At 36.4% G+C, this 19,006-nt stretch overlaps 1 protein-coding gene across 1 annotated transcript in view; it reads left to right on the top strand.

The window, feature by feature from the left end:
• The window catches only part of HSD17B4 (hydroxysteroid 17-beta dehydrogenase 4), a 104,717-nt gene that overhangs the window by 69,247 nt on the left and 16,464 nt on the right, over nucleotides 1–19,006 (top strand). Inside the window, exons 15-20 of the mRNA XM_043912295.1 lie at nucleotides 2,289–2,360; nucleotides 7,249–7,352; nucleotides 9,202–9,267; nucleotides 13,456–13,525; nucleotides 14,178–14,284; nucleotides 16,236–16,322. Of these exons, the coding sequence (XP_043768230.1) occupies nucleotides 2,289–2,360; nucleotides 7,249–7,352; nucleotides 9,202–9,267; nucleotides 13,456–13,525; nucleotides 14,178–14,284; nucleotides 16,236–16,322 (506 nt within the window). The remainder of the gene's footprint in view (nucleotides 1–2,288; nucleotides 2,361–7,248; nucleotides 7,353–9,201; nucleotides 9,268–13,455; nucleotides 13,526–14,177; nucleotides 14,285–16,235; nucleotides 16,323–19,006) is intronic.

Here is a 19,006-nt window from a genome sequence, read left to right as displayed (position 1 = left end):
TCTTATAGCTGAGCCTTTTCCTTGATCCATGGCAGCCTAGACTGTGGAGCTGTGATGTGATGTGTGGTGATGGAATGTTCCCTCAGCTCAGGCTGGGAACCAGAGAATTTTTTTTTGTAGAAAACCAGTCAGCCACCCAGGTGGTTTCAGTACGCCCTCTCTGCCCTGCCTTGAGAATAAGTGAGTATTCACTCACTCCTGGATTCTAGGCTTCCCATAACCCTCTTGTCCCAGTGGCCTTCCAGCTAGCCGTGGGAGCTTGTCCTTCCTTTGTTGGACACCCAATATGTGGCTTAAATTGCTCAGTCCCCCAGGAAGGTCTCTCCCTACACCATCTCCCTTTTCCTTTGAGTCCTCTCCCACCGGTCCTTACCTGATTGCTTTTCTTCACTTCCTACCTGATTACCTGTGGGTCTTTTTTATAGTCTTGGTTGTATAGGAGTCTTAATTTTCAGTGGAGGTGTATTTTTGATGAGTTTGTGTGGGAGGTGGGAGGTGAATTCTGTGTCCTCCTACTCTGCCATCTCAATTTGAGTCTTCAGTTTGGTATTACAGACTGTTTTTACACAGTTCCTCATATCTGAGGCAGTGTGCAGTGTGTGGTTATGTGAGGAAGTTTGACTTTTATTTTAAAGACAATAGATAACCACTGAAGGACTGTAAGGAGAGAATTATATGATCAAATGTGGGTTTTAGAAAGCATCGACTCTGGCTCCTGTTTGTAATGCTTGGATGGATAAGAGGATGAGATAGAGGGAAGGAGATTTTGTAAGAGACTTTTGTAATAATCTAGGTTGGAGAATGTGGTTGATTGACAAGGATTGTAGGCATCAGTAGGGATATAAGTGGAGAAACTGTAGGGATATAAAAGAAGTAGGCTTGGTATTTGTTTAAATGTGGAGTTGATTATCTCAGGATATCATCTGCAATTTGACAATTATTTATCAGTTGCATCCTAACATCTAAGGCTTTCTGTTAGGGTTACAAATAAATGGGAAATGAAACAAATCTGGACTGTGTCCTTTTGGAGCATATAACCTAGTTGTTGGGGAGGGCAGCCTATAATAAAAAAAAAAAGCACACAAATAAATGTATAATTACAACTATATGTGATAGACATTACAGATGAAACATACTTGATACCATTAGAACTTAAAATAGAAGGATTTGGCATAATCAGGTTGACTCTGGGAAAAAATAGCTTCAGGCATAATATGGAGCATGTGTTAAAGTTGGTCAGAGTGAATGTGCAGGTAACTAGTTAGAAGTCTGTTGTGGTAGTTGAAATAAAATGATGGTAGCTTAGGCAAAGGTGGTGGTGGAGAGATAGAAGTGGAAGAATCAGAATCAGCTTAGGAGATTAAAGTGACAGCAACCTAGTTAATCTCAGCATTATTTTATTTTTTTTAATCATCTTTCATACCCAGGCAGGTACCAGGATCTTTGATTTTCTCCCTTCAGTGCATTTAGGATCCTATTTCTGTCTACCTCATTTCGATCACCATTATCTCTCACTTTCCAAGTGTTCTCTCTGCCTCCATTCTTGCTCCTCTCAGATCTGTTCATCTCACTGTAGCCCGAATATTATTTCTGAAATGCAAGTGTATTTTTCACTTCCCTATTAAAAAGCCCAGATGGCTATTCGTAGACTTCAGGATGAAGTAAAAAACTTTTTGTATCTCCTGACTTCTCTTGATGTCTGCCTACTCAAGTCTTGTCACATATTTAGACACTAATTTATGAGGCAGGCGTCATGCTGAAGTTTCTGCCATGGCAGCTGGGTGGATAGTACCATTCATTCATGTAGGGAACAAAAGAGAAACAGGCTGGAAAAAAAGATTATGGGTTCACTCTCAAACAAGGATAATCCATCAAAAGGTCACCAATTAAATGATGGAAAGAAGAGTCCCTGAAAGAACAAAGTGGTTAGAAGGAAGCATTGTCTCATTGAAGCCAGTAGAGGTTCCGTAAGGAATGGAGTAAATGGTGTTGATTATTGCTTAAGAAATGTTCATTGAATGATTGAAAATTGTTACTTTTTACCACCTAATTTATCAGAATTACTAATGTATCAAATTTGCTAACTCAGGCATTATGATTGCTTTTCATGTTTATGACTCAGCATCATATTGAAAATTGTTCTAAACCATGCCTTTTTTTAGTTTTGCTGAACTTCCAGTGGAAGTTATGTTAAATTCTCTCATGTCTTCATATAATATATTACGTATGGCTTTTAAAACAGTCTCATTTATTTGTTGTACATTTATTATTTTTACTTTACATTTTAGGAAAATTAAGATGCGAAACAGTTGTTGCTGATATCATGGATAAAGGATCCGGTTTAGTACTGCTCCTGGATGGTAACTAATTTCCAGTTCTTACAATAATATTGTTAAATTGATAGCCTTTGTATGCAGTATAATACTTTACCATAGAAGTTGATAAATTTAAGTTTCTATTTATCTTCCAATTTGTGAGAAAGCAAGATTAGCATTCTAAAAATTTATGAACTGTTTTAGAAAATAAGGGGTTAGGAGAGTGGGACATTTCAGGGGATTTGTGACAACATAACCAAAGCAGAGATGGGAATTGTGGCTGGTCTAGTGAACACAGTGGGGAATTATGCTTCCTGGAGTATGTTTTAGCAGGAATGAGTACAAAGACAACCCTCAGTTGATAACTAGGCTATGTTGTAAATATTCTTTCGTATGTTAGCTCTTTGGTACTGGGAACCTATTTGACCCCTGAATCATTCTTATAAGTGGTAGTTAGGTTTTTAACCTTGCACATTCAGACGTATTGAACTCATAATGTGGTTCTAACACCATAGGTTCTAACACATTTTATTTGTGGTGGAAAAAAGATTATAGTAGTTTAATAAATATTGAAATACTAATAATTAAACATAAGCCAAAGACACCTTGCTTAAAATTTATCTTATAAAGTTTAAGAACAAAAACAAGAAAGATTATCAAAAATTTTGGAAGTATCAGTGGAAGGTTTAATATTAATCTGGTATTTGGAATGTAGGTTTTATCATTTTGTTCTAATACATACCTGAGGTTATACTGAATATGTTGTTTTGGAACTTGCCTTGTTTTTACTTAATAATATATTTAGAACATTTTTAGTGCTTTTAAGTATTTTTCTATTACATGTTTTTGTTAAAATTTCACCATAGGCACATAGAACATGAATCTTTTCTCTCCCCTTTTCCTCTTCTTCCTTCTCCCTCTTCTTTTTTAGATATTTGTGTTTTCTTGTCATTTCAAATGTTGGCTAACATTTGGCTACAGTTCTCCCAGTTTTCTTTTAATCTTCTCACCATTCTACCAAATGTAACATACCGCTATGAAGTTTTGTTGTAATTTTAGCTTTAGTTTTTACTTTTGTTTCTTGATCTCCTCCATTTATTTACCTATAGCTTGACAATGGATAATAATGTATTAGAATTTGTAGATAAAATATAGATGACATTAGGTATCCAATTTTCTGTGTAATAAAGATGAATGTCTTATTTTAAATATAAATAACCATGGCTTTTCTTATTTTTGTCATAGTTACATTTTTCCTTCTGTTATTCAAAAGCACATTTCTAATTTTACAGAGCTGGAGATTTAGATGCTGCTCAAACTCTCACAAGGATAGTAGTCAGTAGAAAGAGGAACAGCTGTCTTTCATTTATTACTTGCTTACTTATTCACTAACGTGCTCACTCGTGTCGTTTGTTCATTGATTCATTAATTAATGCGTATTTATTAGGTGCTTTTTCTGTCCCAGGCACTATTCTAATTGCTGGGAGTGTGATATGAGCAAAAGGGTCATGATCCTGCCTTCCAGAAGCTTATGCCTTCATTTTTGCTATTTCCCCTTTTATATTTCAGGCTCTGTTGAGGGCTTCAGCAGAATGTTTGAAAATTTTAGAGTGTGGTTATCTGCATTTTAATTTTTAATTGTACTGAAATTTTGGTGGATTTACAATGTTGGGTTAATTTCTCTTGTACAGCAAAGTGATTCAGTTTTACATAGATACATTCTTTTTCATCTTCTTTTTTTTTTTTTTTAATTTTTTTATTAGTTGGAGGCTAATTACTTCACAACATTTCAGTGGGTTTTGTCATACATTGATATGAATCAGCCATAGATTTACACTTATTCCCCATCCCGATCCCCCCTCCCATCTCCCTCTCCACCCGATTCCTCTGGGTCTTCCCAGTGTACCAGGCCCGAGCACTTGTCTCATGCATCCCACCTGGGCTGGTGATCTGTTTCACCATAGATAGTATACATGCTGTTCTTTTGAAACATCCCACCCTCACATTCTCCCACAGAGTTCAAAAGTCTGTTCTGTATTTCTGTGTCTCTTTTTCTGTTTTGCATATAGGGTTATCGTTACCATCTTTCTAAATTCCATATATATGTGTTAGTATGCTGTAATGTTCTTTATCTTTCTGGCTTACTTCACTCTGTATAATGGGCTCCAGTTTCATCCATCTCATTAGGACTGGTTCAAATGAATTCTTTTTGACGGCTGAGTAATATTCCATGGTGTATATGTACCACAGCTTCCTTATCCATTCATCTGCTGATGGACATCTAGGTTGCTTCCATGTCCTGGCTATTATAAACAGTGCTGCGATGAACATTGGGGTGCACGTGTCTCTTTCAGATCTGGTTTCCTCAGTGTGTATGCCCAGAAGTGGTATTGCTGGGTCATATGGCAGTTCTATTTCCAGTTTTTTAAGGAATCTCCACACTGTTTTCCATAGTGGCTGTACTAGTTTGCATTCCCACCAACAGTGTAAGAGGGTTCCCTTTTCTCCACAGCCTCTCCAGCATTTATTGCTTGTAGACTTTTGGATAGCAGCCATCCTGACTGGTGTGTAATGGTACCTCATTGTGGTTTTGATTTGCATTTCTCTAATAATGAGTGATGTTGAGCACCTTTTCATGTGTTTGTTAGCCATCTGTATGTCTTCTTTGGAGAAATGTCTGTTTAGTTCTCTGGCCCATTTTTTGATTGGGTCATTTATTTTTCTGGAATTGAGCTTCAGGAGTTGCTTGTATATTTTTGAGATTAATCCTTTGTCTGTTTCTTCATTTGCTATTATTTTCTCCCAATCTGACGGCTGTCTTTTCACCTTACTTATAGTTTCTTTTGTAGTGCAAAAGCTTTTAAGTTTCATTAGATCCCATTTGTTTATTTTTGCTTTTATTTCCAATATTCTGGGAGGTGGGTCATAGAGGATCTTGCTGTGATTTATGTCGGAGAGTGTTTTGCCTATGTTCTCCTCTAGGAGTTTTATAGTTTCTGGTCTTACATTTAGATCTTTAATCCATTTTGAGTTTATTTTTGTGTATGGTGTTAGAAAGTGTTCTAGTTTCATTCTTTTACAAGTGGTTGACCAGTTTTCCCAGCACCACTTGTTAAAGAGGTTGTCTTTTTTCCATTGTATATCCTTGCCTCCTTTGTCAAAGATAAGGTGTCCATAGGTTCGTGGATTTATCTCTGGGCTTTCTATTCTGTTCCATTGGTCTATATTTCTGTCTTTGTGCCAGTACCACACTGTCTTGATGACTGTGGCTTTGTAGTAGAGTCTGAAGTCAGGCAGGTTGATTCCTCTAGTTCCATTCTTCTTTCTCAAGATTACTTTGGCTATTCGAGGTTTTTTGTATTTCCATACAAATTGTGAAATTCTTTGGTCTAGTTCTGTGAAAAATACCGTTGGTAGCTTGATAGGGATTGCATTGAATCTATAGATTGCTTTGGGTAGAATAGCCATTTTGACAATATTGATTCTTCCAATCCATGAACACGGTATGTTTCTCCATCTGTTTGTGTCCTCTTTGATTTCTTTCATCAGTGTTTTATAGTTTTCTATGTATAGGTCTTTTGTTTCTCATCTTCTTTTCCATTATGGTTTATCACAGGATATTGAATATGGTTCCCTGTGCTATACAGTGTGACCTTGTTTATCCATCCTGTATGTAGGATGCATCTGCTAATCCCAAACTCCTAATCCCTCCCTTCACCACCTCCTGTCTCCCTAGGCAACCACAGTCTGTTCTCTCTATCTCTGGATGTGTTTCTGTTTTGTAGATACATTCATTTGTTTTGTATTTCAGATTCCACATATCGTGTGACATTTGTCTGTCTCTCTCTGACTTCGCTTGGTATGATAATCTCTAGGTGCATCCGTGTTGCTCAGATGGCATCATTTCATTTTTGTTATGGCTGTGTGGCATTCCGTTTTGTGTGTACACACACATTTTGTGTGTATGTGTGTGTCTCACATCTTCTTCACCCATTTATCTGTTGGTGGATATTTCCGTTGTTTCCATGTTACGGCTATTGTACATAGTGCTGCTATGAACATAGGGGTCCGTGTGTATTTTTGAATTATAGTTTTGTCTGGATATATGCCCAGGAGTGGGGTTGCTGGATTATATGGCAATTCTATTTTTAGTTTTTTGAGGAACCTCTATACTGTTTTCCATAGTGGCTGTACCAATTTGCATTCCCACCAACAGTGTAGGAGGGTTCCCCTTTCTCCACTCCCAGTCTAGCATTTGTTATTTGTAGACTTTTTAGTGATGGCCATTTTGACCAGTGTGAGGTACTCCCTCATAGTTTTGATTTGCATTTCTCTGATAATTAATAGTGATAAAAAAGTCTTTTCATGTGTGTTAGTTTGCTTTTTATAGTGAAATTGTCTGAAAAGTTTGAGAAGGAGAAAACTGAAATATGAAGGGCAGTTGGGGAGTTTTAGAAGAAGGTAGAAGAACTGCTGTTTCATAGTTACGAAAGGATTTGTCAAGATCTTCCTTTCTCTGCCTTCTAGAGACTGGTTGTGTGTATGATTAAAATGAGTGCTCTGTAACCCAAACTTGGGTGTCTTTAAATTGCAAAACCTTTTTAGTAATTGGATTTTATTTCTTTTTTTTTCATTTATTTTTATTAGTTGGAGGCTAATTACTTTACAATATTGTGGTTTTTGCCATACATTGACATGAATCAGCCATGGATTTACATGTATTCCCCATCCCGATGCCCCCTCCCACCTCCCTCCCCATCCCATCCCTCTGGGTCATCCCAGCGCACCAGCCCCGAGCACTTGTCTCATGCATCCAACCTGGACTGGCGATCTGTTTCTGAAACATTTACAGGGATTGCTGATCATGTATTGGTTAACTGGTTATATCTTTTGATGATAAATTCTTTTCTTTCTTCTTTCATTTACTTTTCAGTCTACTCTTACTCTGAGGAGGAACTTATATGTTATAATCAGTTCTCCATCTTTGTTGTTGGTTCTGGAGGCTTTGGTGGAAAACGGACATCAGACAAAGCCAAGGTAGGCTACGACTTCATAACGACATATGTGTGCCATTAAGGATGCTTATCTGTATTTTGAAGTTACTATATGTATAATTTTACAGAGTAGGGCTTTAGTAATCTAAACTTCCTTGAATCAGAATATGTTCTTGGATTTGAAGTGCTGTTTATATTTGTATATTTTAATATATAACATGTTATATGTGTTACAAGCTGAGGTAAGTGTAATGTACATGAGATAATTACCGGAATATCTTTACTAATACAAACTTTTCCTGCACCCAAAACTCTTTAGAAAAACCTAACATGTACCAGAGATCCTGATGTAAATGAAAACCTTCACTCATTAAATGTCTAGAATATTTCTTATATATAAAACAATTCAAACTACTGTTGAGTTCTCAAAATCTGCCCCAAACCATATTTTTCCTAAAAATATTTTGTAATTTGGATTTTATTCCAGTTTAACCCGGCCTTCACCTCTGCCTTCAGCTCTCAGGATAGGGCCACGCTATCTTCCTAGGCAGAGCAGGACACTCATTTTTCTTATTTCCCACTCCTACCTTCCCTAACTTGTGTAGCAGAAGCTCTATTCCAGGTAAAAGTGGCCGAGAGTTATGGGGTTCTCTTCCCTCACGCAGCCCCCACTTGTAGTGTGGAGAGTTTTGTTCTGCGATGGCATGTTAAGAATACTAGGGCTCTGATAACTCTTGCCCCAGCCTGCTCACAGGACGAGGGCTCCCGGCTGCTAGAGGTAAGCTGAGAAGACCAGAAGCTCCTACTCCTGCTCAGTACCCTCTTGCAAATGAGGATGTCACTTGGAGAGAAGTGGGCCACTGTCCTTGCCCTCATCTCTGTTGCAGGGGTGCAGAGGTTTTGCCTGGGGCCAAGGCAGGCTCTAAAAATAGAGAGCTCGGAAGCTCTTCCCAAGGAAACTGACTCATTTTGGAACCAAATAATTGGAACCAAAAGTAAGGATGGTTTCAAAAACAAAGTTACTTTAGTGATACTCACAAGGAGTCTGGTAGCTCTGTGGAAGCAGTAAGTAAACTAGTCCAACTAGAAGTTTGCTAGAGAACCATGCAAGAAAACAGCTAAGAAGAGTTGTCACGGGATCATTTTTGTTGTTGTTCAGTTGTTAAGTCATGTCCGACTCTTGGAATTCCATGGACTGCAGGATGCCAGGCTCCTCTGTCCTCCACTGTCTCCTGGAATTTGTTCAAATTCATGTCCACTGAGTTGGTCAAACCTCAAAGACTGACCTCAAAGACCTCCCCTGGAAAGAAGTATGCTTTTGCATTGGGAAGAGTCCCTATGTTTGTTGCCTAGAGAATGGACCTGGTTATATAATTCCTTTCATTATACAGAGTCATTTCAGTGAACTCTTAATGTAGACAAAGCTCACAGTTACAGAATTTTAAAGGTCATTATGTGCTGAAAGTATTAAGAAAAGCTTCTTTTTATCCAGCGTACAGATTTCATTACAGTCAGCCCTCCATATCCATGTGTTCCGCATCTGCGGGTTTTGCATCTGCAGATTAAACCAACCGTGGATCAAAAATACCCAGAAAAAAAATTTCTAGAAAGTTCTCAGACTATATGCACAGTATTTACATTGTATTGGGTATTACAAGTAATCTTGAGATGATTTAAAGTGTATGGGAGGATGTGCATAGGTTATATGCAAATACTGCCCCATTTTGTATAAGGGACTTGAGCATCTGCAAATTTTGGTGTCCTGGAAACCAAGAAATAACTGTACATTGAAACATGGTTTGTCAAATACCAATTTCGGTAAAGAGACTAGCAATTATTTTGTTAACTTATTTAACATGTCGTGTTTTTTTTTTTTTTTTTTTAAATTTCAGGCAGCTGTAGCCATACCTGATAGACCTCCTGATGCTGTACTTACAGATACCACCTCACTTAATCAGGTAACAAGGTGATTTTGAAAAGTGCTAAAGCCACCTGGCTCCTGGCACTTTAACTTGTAACTCTTGATACCCTGTAAATCCTATGAATTCAAAAGTAGTCCTAAGAATTCACAAGAATTCTACATAATAGAAATAACAGCATATTTCTGTAGTTGAAATTTGTTCTTTGTGAATTTTTAGTTAGTGGTTGTTTTTCTCCACTAGATATCAAAAGAAAATATAAAGTGGTTTTCACGAGTCAGTTGAGACAGCATCATATTTTGTTGGCGCGGATTGCTTGCCTTAAAAAGATTGCCTAGCTTTGTGAAGAATTTCATTAAAACTTTAGAGAACAGGATAAAGTAAAGGGTAGATTTCAGTTATCCTCTCTTCTGTTGGAAAAGAAAGCTGAGCTGCACTGCGTGGAGACAGATTATTTTGTGCCAGCTTTAGTGGACAGGTACAATAAAGCATCTTAGAAGGAGCAGGTGATTTAATCTGTTCTGTTTGGCATGAATAGTATGTTTTCTGATGAAGAAGATAAAATTACCCTGTCAGTTAACAGATTCTGTAAGCATGCAAAGATGTATTTAATAAACAAAAGGTGACCTTGAAGATGAAAAAAGCCACTTTGTTTTTGAGAGTTATGAAGGTTCTTCTCTAAGATGGCCAGAATACTAATCATGCAGATATAAAACAGAATACATAAAGCTGTGAAGTAATGCAGTGAAAAAACAGGTAATGACAGCAGATTATTTATAAAATTCACTTATTTTTTGATACTAATTTTGACATATTGATATGAGAACTTCTGCAGGATTTATGTTTGCTAACAAATAGAAATATAATTTCATGAGATAGAAAGAATTAAGTTTGAAACATAGTAATCATGTTTTTTTCAATGCTATATAATTGGGTGATAGAATAATACTTTTTATCTCAGGTTAGTTTTGCCTTTAAATGTTCTTCCCATCCCTATTTCTTATCAATTTCTTAAGAAAACACTCATTTATGTTTAATTAAAGCTTCATAGTGAAATTAATTTTATTATGGCATTGAAGAACAGAAAAGACTGTGGTTTCATGGTTCAGAAAGCCCAGCAATGCTCCATTATTATTCTTGGGTTTCTGAAATAATAAAATGTATCTGCTGTAGATAAGAAAAGCTGAATAGTTTCCATGACTTGAGTTTCTTTATACAGTAAGCAGAAAAAATTTCTTTTTCTGGTTTTTCAGACGAATAGAACTTTTCATCGGCTTTTAACCAACTTGAGTACTTTGCTATGTGACAAAGAACAGTTTATAAGTTAACAGATATTTTTTGTATGAATAATGGGCACCCATCGTTTCACAGAGGTTCCTGGCCATTTGTATCACATGGTCATTTGAGAATGTGATTAAAAACTATGTACAATTTCTTTAAAAACATTTTGCATGAAATTTTACATAAAGTTCAGGGGATATGTGAGCTGTTTTAAATTAGATCTGTACTGTGGGAGACACAAATCAAGAAGTGTGATCTATTGACGAGGAACTGCAAGTACTCTTAGAAATAATGTGTAGATGTCTTAACTAGAGCATCTATTCTAAGCAATGAATGATTGAAGACAAAGTTTCGAATTGTAGAATAAGTGCTGTAAGACATTCAGAGAAGTGTTACTTATTAGAGAATGATACACAAAAGAGTTTGGTAGGAAAAATGAGACTTCTGAACTAAACTGGTGTATTCCCTTACCAGAGATGTAGAGCTTGCAGTATGGCCTGGATGGGGATAAGAACTTAATAATGATAACAGATAAGAGCTTGATATATGTACAAGGAGTAAGAATTAGAGAATTCACATTGGAGAGTGGCGGGAGGTGATTATGGATGAACAGACCTTTAAGGAGAAGTGGGAATGGAATGGATTATGCCACTATAGCATAAACTTTTTGCCAGGTATTTAAATTAAATGAGTCATTTTTTAGTCAGTAAGAAAACTGGCAATCATAGTTTTAGCTCTGTCAGTGTCACTTCTGGAATATTTTGTTTTTTATTTCTCTAGGAGAATTTCTTGATCTTCAGATTGGTATGATATTACAAGTATGGTTCATGGTTTGTCATAATTAATAAAGAGAAAATTCATCCCCAGTAACCTAGGAAGACCAAAGAATAGGAGGGTAACAGATGTCAGACTTTGTCTTTGGGAAGAAAGAAGACAAATATCTTTAGTTTCCCCAGTTATATATCTTATACTACTTATTCTAACAATTAGAATTTTAGCTATCATCTTTGTTAAATAAAGTTAATCTTTGGAACATTGGTTATACTATCCATTAAAATGTAATTCTTTATTAAATTACCAAAGGAGAAGGTGTCAGACACTGAATAGATGATTGGTTTTGGCATCAGACAGACTGATGTTCAAATCCAGCTCTGGATTTAAGGTTTGAAGTTTGTCATTTTTTCTATTTGTATGTAACATGATGATGTATATTTGCCTAGTGTTTTGTTTTTTTTTAATGCTTTCTAAAATTTATCATTTAACCCTCTACAACTTATACAGAATCTTGTAAATCACATCTATTTGATAATTGTTGATTTGATTTAATTATTTTAGAAGCCACATAAAGGGAAAAAACACTGATTCATTGAAAAAGTGAATAATTTAGAAATCCAGCATATGGAGTGATGGGAAAGAAAAAGTTTTTTGAAATTATATAAAACATATTAAAAAGTAAATGCTATTTTCCTATGAATTGTAGGAAATGTTATTTTCTGTACATAAAGTTTATTTAAAAAGAATAATAATTAAAAATAACACAAAACACTTAAGAAAATCAGGTATGCTGACATGGCTAGCCTTTGCACAACATTTTAATAGTCTTGGAAAGCTTAACATAGCAATTGATAAGAAAGTTCTTGAGGCAGACTCAAAGTTAATACACAGATACATTAAAATACTTACTCTTAGCTTTTTTTTGAATTTTCTTTCTTTCAGTACTGAGAAGTACTTTTTTTTCGTTTGACCAGTGTACAACTTAAATGCTGACAAGTATAGTGAATTTTTGATCCTGCTGTTGCCTTTGTGCATGTCTGCGGCTGCTTCAGTCACGTCTGACTCTGCTTCTCTGTGGCCTGTAGCCCTCCAGGCTCCTTAGTCCATGGGATTCTCCAGGCAAGAACACAGGAAGGGGTTGCCATGCCCTCCTCCAGGGGAATCCTCCTGACCCAGGGATGGAACCCTCATCTTCTGAGTTGCCAGCGGGTTCTTTTCCACTGAAGCCACCTGGGAAGCCCTGTTGTTATCTCTTTTTGCTAACCCTGCCTTATCTAAGTATGGAAGTGATGTGAGGATCTGGACTAACCAGAAATGTAATCTTAAAGGCAAGCTACTCGTCTCTCTCTCTTTTTTTTTTGGTTGGATGAGCTGATCTCAGAATTTAGGGCACCCAGTCGATTGAAAGTTTATTAGAAGTGTTTGATGTTTATATGTCTAGTATTGGGTTATAGGCTTCAATTTAAAACACCCCACAAGAAAGTTGGCATAAATTTTGCTTGCTTAGAAGAGGCTATAAACATTTACACCTTGTCTTCATTGGGTTTTAATGAGAGTAGATTGATGGATTCCTTTTTGTGAATTTCTCCTTAGGCAGTGGTAACCAGTGTTATTCCCAGATGTAGTTTTTGGTTCCCATTGCTATTTTTGCACAGTCCTCATCCCTTCCCAACTGATTTCAGTGGCAGGTGTTACAAAAAGCATTTGATTTACACTTAACCTTTTTTTGTTTGAAATAGTTATTTTTTAATCAAAGCTAGAGTTGGGTACGGAGAAGGCAATGGCACCCTACTCCAGTACTCTTGCCTGGAAAATCCCATGGACAGAGGAGCCTGGTAGGTTGTGGTCCATGGGGTCGCTGAGAGTTAGACACGACTGAGCGACTTCACGTTCACTTTTCACTTTCATGCATTGGAGAAGGACATTTCCTTCTCCACAAGAACCCACTCCAGTGTTCTTGCCTGGAGAATCCCAGGGATGGGGGAGCCTGGTGGGCTGACGTCTATGGGGTTGCACAGAGTTGGACACGACTGAAGTGACTTAGCAGCAGCAGAGTTGGGTATATTATGATTCATTTCTCATGCAATAACCAGTCATATTTTCTGTTTTTATTTTAATATATTCACAGAAAGCACTGATATGCTAGTTACTTTTATAATTCTCTCTCCACAGGCTGCTTTGTACCGGCTCAGTGGAGATTGGAATCCCTTACACATTGATCCTAACTTTGCTAGCTTAGCAGGTGAGTTGCTAGTAATATGTGTCAATGAAAATATTAGCTCAGTTATCTAAATAATAAAGACATTGCTACTTCTGACTGGCAGTTTAACTGGTGACGTTTAAAAAATAGCCCTTTCCTAATATGTTTATGCAAAGGCAGTGGAAAGGTAGGGAGTAGTGTTCAGAAAATGGTGTTCTTGAAATTCAGATTATGGTGGAAGGTAGCTCCTGCTAGTGCAAGGTCTGTGATAGGACCATGGGGATGAATATCTGAGTTATCGTGAAGGACAGGGTCATTGGAGGACAGAGGATGAAGGGCAAGGTAATTGGAGGGGAAAGCAGAAAACTGATAGGTTGAGGAAGAACCGTCTACATACATGGATATTGAAATCACCATGGATAATTTCATGGTTACAGGCAAACCTAACAAAATAATTCTTTGTGTCCCCAGATCTCTGACACTCCTTTCTTGTATTTTTTTTTCTTTCTTTGTTTATTTCATAATTTTTCCCCCAGGAAGCATTATTTATAGAATATTTTTCATGTTTCTTAAAATACATGGTATGATTCAGATTAATGAAGTTTAAAAATTATTTTTGGAAGTTCTGAATTAATTGTTACTGGTTTTTAAACATGAACTGTGTCTTTAACTAAATTATCTCTCTTATTTTTAGGTTTTGATAAGCCTATATTACATGGATTATGTACATTTGGATTTTCTGCCAGGCATGTTTTACAGCAGTTTGCAGATAATGACGTGTCGAGATTCAAGGCAATTAAGGTATATGTAAATTATTAATTTAAATATTTGTTCCTTTTTAGTGTTAGAGAAGAGAAGGAGTCTTCAGTTCAGTTCATTTCATTCGCTCAGTCATGTCTGACTCTTTGCGACCCCATGAGCCGCAGCACACCAGGCCTCCCTGTCCATCACCAATTCCCGGAGTCCACTCAAACCCATGTCCATCGAGTAGGTGATGCCATCCAACCATCTTATCCTCTGTCGTCCCCTTCTCCTGCCCTCAATCTTTCCCAGTATCAAGGTCTTTTCAAATGAGTCAGCTCTTCGCATCAGGTGGCCAAAGTATTGGAGTTTCAGCTTCAGCATCAGTCCTTCCAATGAACACCCAGGACTGATCTCCTTTAGGATGGACTGGTTGGATCTCCTTGCAGTCCAAGGGACTCTCAAGAGTCTTCTCCAACACCACAGTTCAAAAGCATCAATTCTTCTGTGCTCAGCTTTCTTTATAGTCCAACACTCACCTCCATACATGACCACTGGAAAAACCATAGCCTTGACTAGACGGACCTTTGTTGCCAAAGTAATGTCTCTGTTTTTTATAATAATGCTTAGTCTACATTAATTTAATATATATATAAATATATATAAATATATATTATATGTAACTAAGAAGGAGTCTTAGTGACTTCATTTAAAGGAAATACTGTACTGAAATTATTATTTTTATTATTTCATTGACTTGGTATTCAGCAAGTTTTCTTTTCATAGCTATAAATACCTCTAATACACATGTATCATAAAGAATATTATATACAATTATATTTTTAGCAGATTGATTATTTTATAAATTATCAAATGGTTAGGAGCATACATATGTCAGTGTGTATGCCTTAACAAAAACTTATGGTATACCTTTAAAAAATTATTGTTGTTATTTTGTTTTAATATTTTATAATTTACCTTAATTTAATTAAAAATGTTAACTGGCTGCATTTGAACTTTAATAGACATAAACCTGGAGAAGGCAATGGCACCCCACTCCAGTACTCTTGCCTGGTGAATCCCATGGACAGAGGAGCCTGGTAGGCTGCAGTCCATGGGGTCGCTAGGAGTCGGACACGACTGAGCAACTTCCCTTTCACTTTTCACTTTCATGCATTGGAGAAGGAAATGGCAACCCACTCCAGTGTTCTTGCCTGGAGGATCCCAGGGATGGGGGAGCCTGGTGGGCTGCCGTCTGTGGGGTTGCACAGAGTCGGACATGACTGAAGTGACTTAGCAGCAGCAGCAGCAAACATAAACCTATATCAGTATGTTAGCTTCAAGTTTTCATCCATTATAAATTACAAAAAAACTCCCTCTGCACAGTATCTGCACAGTATCAAGACATACACTTAAAAAAAAAGTCATTAAGACAGTGTCAAATAATTCCAAAAACTTTTATCAGTTTGTGCTCCATGCAGCAGTGGAAATTTATTTTCTGATGTCTTGTCTTTGGTAACACTGATTATTCTCATTATTAGAACTTATAGTGATTATTATAAATAGTTTTTATTATTTTCCAATAATATGTACACAGAACAAATAAAATAGTATAGAAAATTAGGAAATAAAAGGTAGAATTATTCTTTCCTATATGCCAACCCCAGATCTTATTCCCCAGACTTAATTAGTACCGCTTTTAATTGCTTTTTTTTTTAGTTGTACTAATGGTTGCCTGTATAACTTTGCTTAATATGGTTATTCTTCTATGTCTTGATTTGTCAAGAGTGAACTATTTATTGATTCTATGCTTAGAAAGATAATTGACTTATACTAACTATAACCTTTCTTTACTAATTTTATCATATTACTGTTTTTGTGCATTTAAGTATAGTCAAGCCTATTTCTTCCTTTTATGCTCTCCTACCTCCATCTGAAACTATCCCCCTCCCCAAATGGAAAAACTTTATATTAAAACATTTTTAACCCTTAAACACATGTTCTTTTAAAGGTTCGTTTTGCAAAACCAGTATACCCGGGACAGACTTTGCAGACTGAGATGTGGAAGGAAGGAAATAGAATCCATTTCCAAACCAAGGTATGAGTGAGGTGGTTAGAGGTACATTGTTTCGTTACCTTCTTCACCATATCCTGTAATTTATATTCTATCCTAGCATTCGTTTGGTTAATAACTATGTATATGAAGTAAAACTTAGGAATTAAAAAAAAATCAATGGTAATTTTCAATTGAAAATAAGATGACTCTGTACTTTGTTTTTTATTTTCGGTTTTATTCTCAACTAAATTGGTGCCTGTTAACATAACATTTCTGAAAATCCAATCAACCAAATCTTTTTGGCTCAACTTATCATTCAAGATGTCAGAATATAATCTTCAGAAAATTGAAGGAATGATTCATAGATATAATATGAAAACGTGATGAAACTAATTCCTTAATGAGGGTGCTAGCAAGATGATAAATCTGGTTCAAAGGAGAAGTAGAACAATGGGGTTTATGTAGTCCAATGGGGAAGGCATTCTAAAATAATTTTACTGAGTTAAGAGACAAAACAAGTTAATTGTTCTATAGAACAATAAAACCATATCCTTTATGGTTATATTTTCTGCTAGACAGAAATCATATGCATCTTGATCACACAAAAACCCGCAAAGTAACATCTTATGTCACAGAATCTGAGCTTAATCAATAGCAAGTAACAAGACAAATTAAAGTATATCTCCCCAATGTGTAGGGGACATAAGAATCTGAGCTTAATCAATAGGAAACCAGATCTGAAAGAGACATGTGCACCCCAATGTTCATCGCAGCGCTATTTATAATAGCCAGGACATGGAAGCAACCTAGATGCCCATCAGCAGACAAATGGATAAGGAAGCTGTGGTACATATACACCATGGAATATTACTCAGCCATTAAAAAGAATTCATTTGAATCAGTTCTAATGAGATGGATGAAACTGGAGCCCCTTATACAGAGTGAAGTAAGCCAGAAAGATAAAGATCATTACAGCATACTAACATATATATGGAATTTAGAAAGATGGTAACGATAACCCTATATGCAAAACAGAAAAAGAGACACAGATGTACAGAACAGACTTTTGGACTCTGTGGGAGAAGGCGAGGGTGGGATGTTTCGAGAGAACAGCATGTATATTATCTATGGTGAAACAGACCACCGGCCCAGGTGGGATGCATGAGACAAGTGCTCAGGCCTGGTGCACTGGGAAGACCCAGGGGAATCGGGTGGGGGGTGGGGAGGTGGGAGGGGAGATCAGGATGGGGAATACATGTAACTCCATGGCTGATTCATGTCAATGTATGACAAAACCCACTGCAATGTTGCGAAGTAATTAGCCTCCAACTAATAAAAATAATTGAAAAAAATAAAAATAAAGTATATCTCCCTATAGAGTTAAGTGCTTTTGGGGGTGAGGCTGTTAGCAGTGCTCCAGTAAAATACTAAGAGGGCATACAATCCTCCTTTTGTAAGTTTTTTATAGATAATTTTTGTTAACACATCTCCCAGGCTGATACCTTTTGGCCTGATCATTTGTACTACTTAAATGTCTTGTGTTGAGCAATTTAAATAACACCACCAACAGTAATAGCAGCTTATAGTTACTGAGTACCTATGAGCAGCCTAACGCATTATCTCTACTATGCATAACAACTCTACATTTAATTTGGGAAAATCTGGGTTCAGATCTTTTAAATAATTTGCTCATGGTCGCATAGAAAGTGGTAGAGCTGGGATTTACACCTCGGTCTGCCTGTCTCAGCACTCAATTCCTAGGTCCTAACTTTTTTTTAAAAACTGTACCATGATTTCTTTCATACATAAATAACTTTCCAGAACTGTTCTTTGCATGGCTGCCTTACTCCTTATTACTTCCTGCTGCTCTCAGTATCATTTCCCTGATTCATTTATGCACAGTTTATTTCACTTTTCAAATTTCCTTTGTCTTCTCAGCATCAGTTGAAGCTCTGCCTTGTCCTCAGAGGCATTCCATTACCGCTCCCCTTTCCCCCATTCATAAAAACACACATCCTGGCTTTCCTCTGAAATCCTCTTGGAATAAATGTTTGTACCACATATTCCCGAACCCTCTTATTTTCTAACTATTTCATGTAAGTTTATTTTTTGAATAAAATTATGAACTCTAAAAGAATTAAAGACCATGAAAACAATTATGGGCTCTATTTTCTCATCATGAACAGTATAGAAATAATTCATATAAATAAAGACTTAAAGAGTTGAGTAATAGTTTAATGTCTAAATATAATACATTCTTGTCATTTTGATAAATTCTAAGCACATCTTCTTATCTATTCAGTATATTTGCTATTTTTCCCCCCAGTGATTAGAGGTATTCTTTTTCTATTAGCTATTTGTGGGAATCCTTTCCCTTCCTTAGTTACAAGAGAGTAATTTTCTAAAGTGCATTTTGTTCATTAATTGTTTCCTTTCATGCTTTCCACTGTATATAATTTGAAATAAAATGAAGAAATTGTTTGGAAGATCTATTTTTCTGAAGTATAATGGAAAATAGTCAAGGGACAATGATCTTCCTGATTCTTAAAAATCAGTTTTAATAAATGCTACCCTTAAGTTTTAGACATTATCCTATACATTTGTAGCAATACCATAATTTTATACAGGAATACTATTGGAATAATTTTAGGTGCCATATTAGGAATTAGAATTTGAGTTCTTTTAATGAATATTCTGAAAAAAGGCTATTCAGGTGTTTACTTTGT

This window comes from Cervus elaphus, chromosome 9, assembly GCF_910594005.1.
Source record: "Cervus elaphus chromosome 9, mCerEla1.1, whole genome shotgun sequence".
NCBI lineage: Eukaryota > Metazoa > Chordata > Mammalia > Artiodactyla > Cervidae > Cervus > Cervus elaphus.
This window is presented reverse-complemented; position numbering and strand designations above follow the sequence as displayed.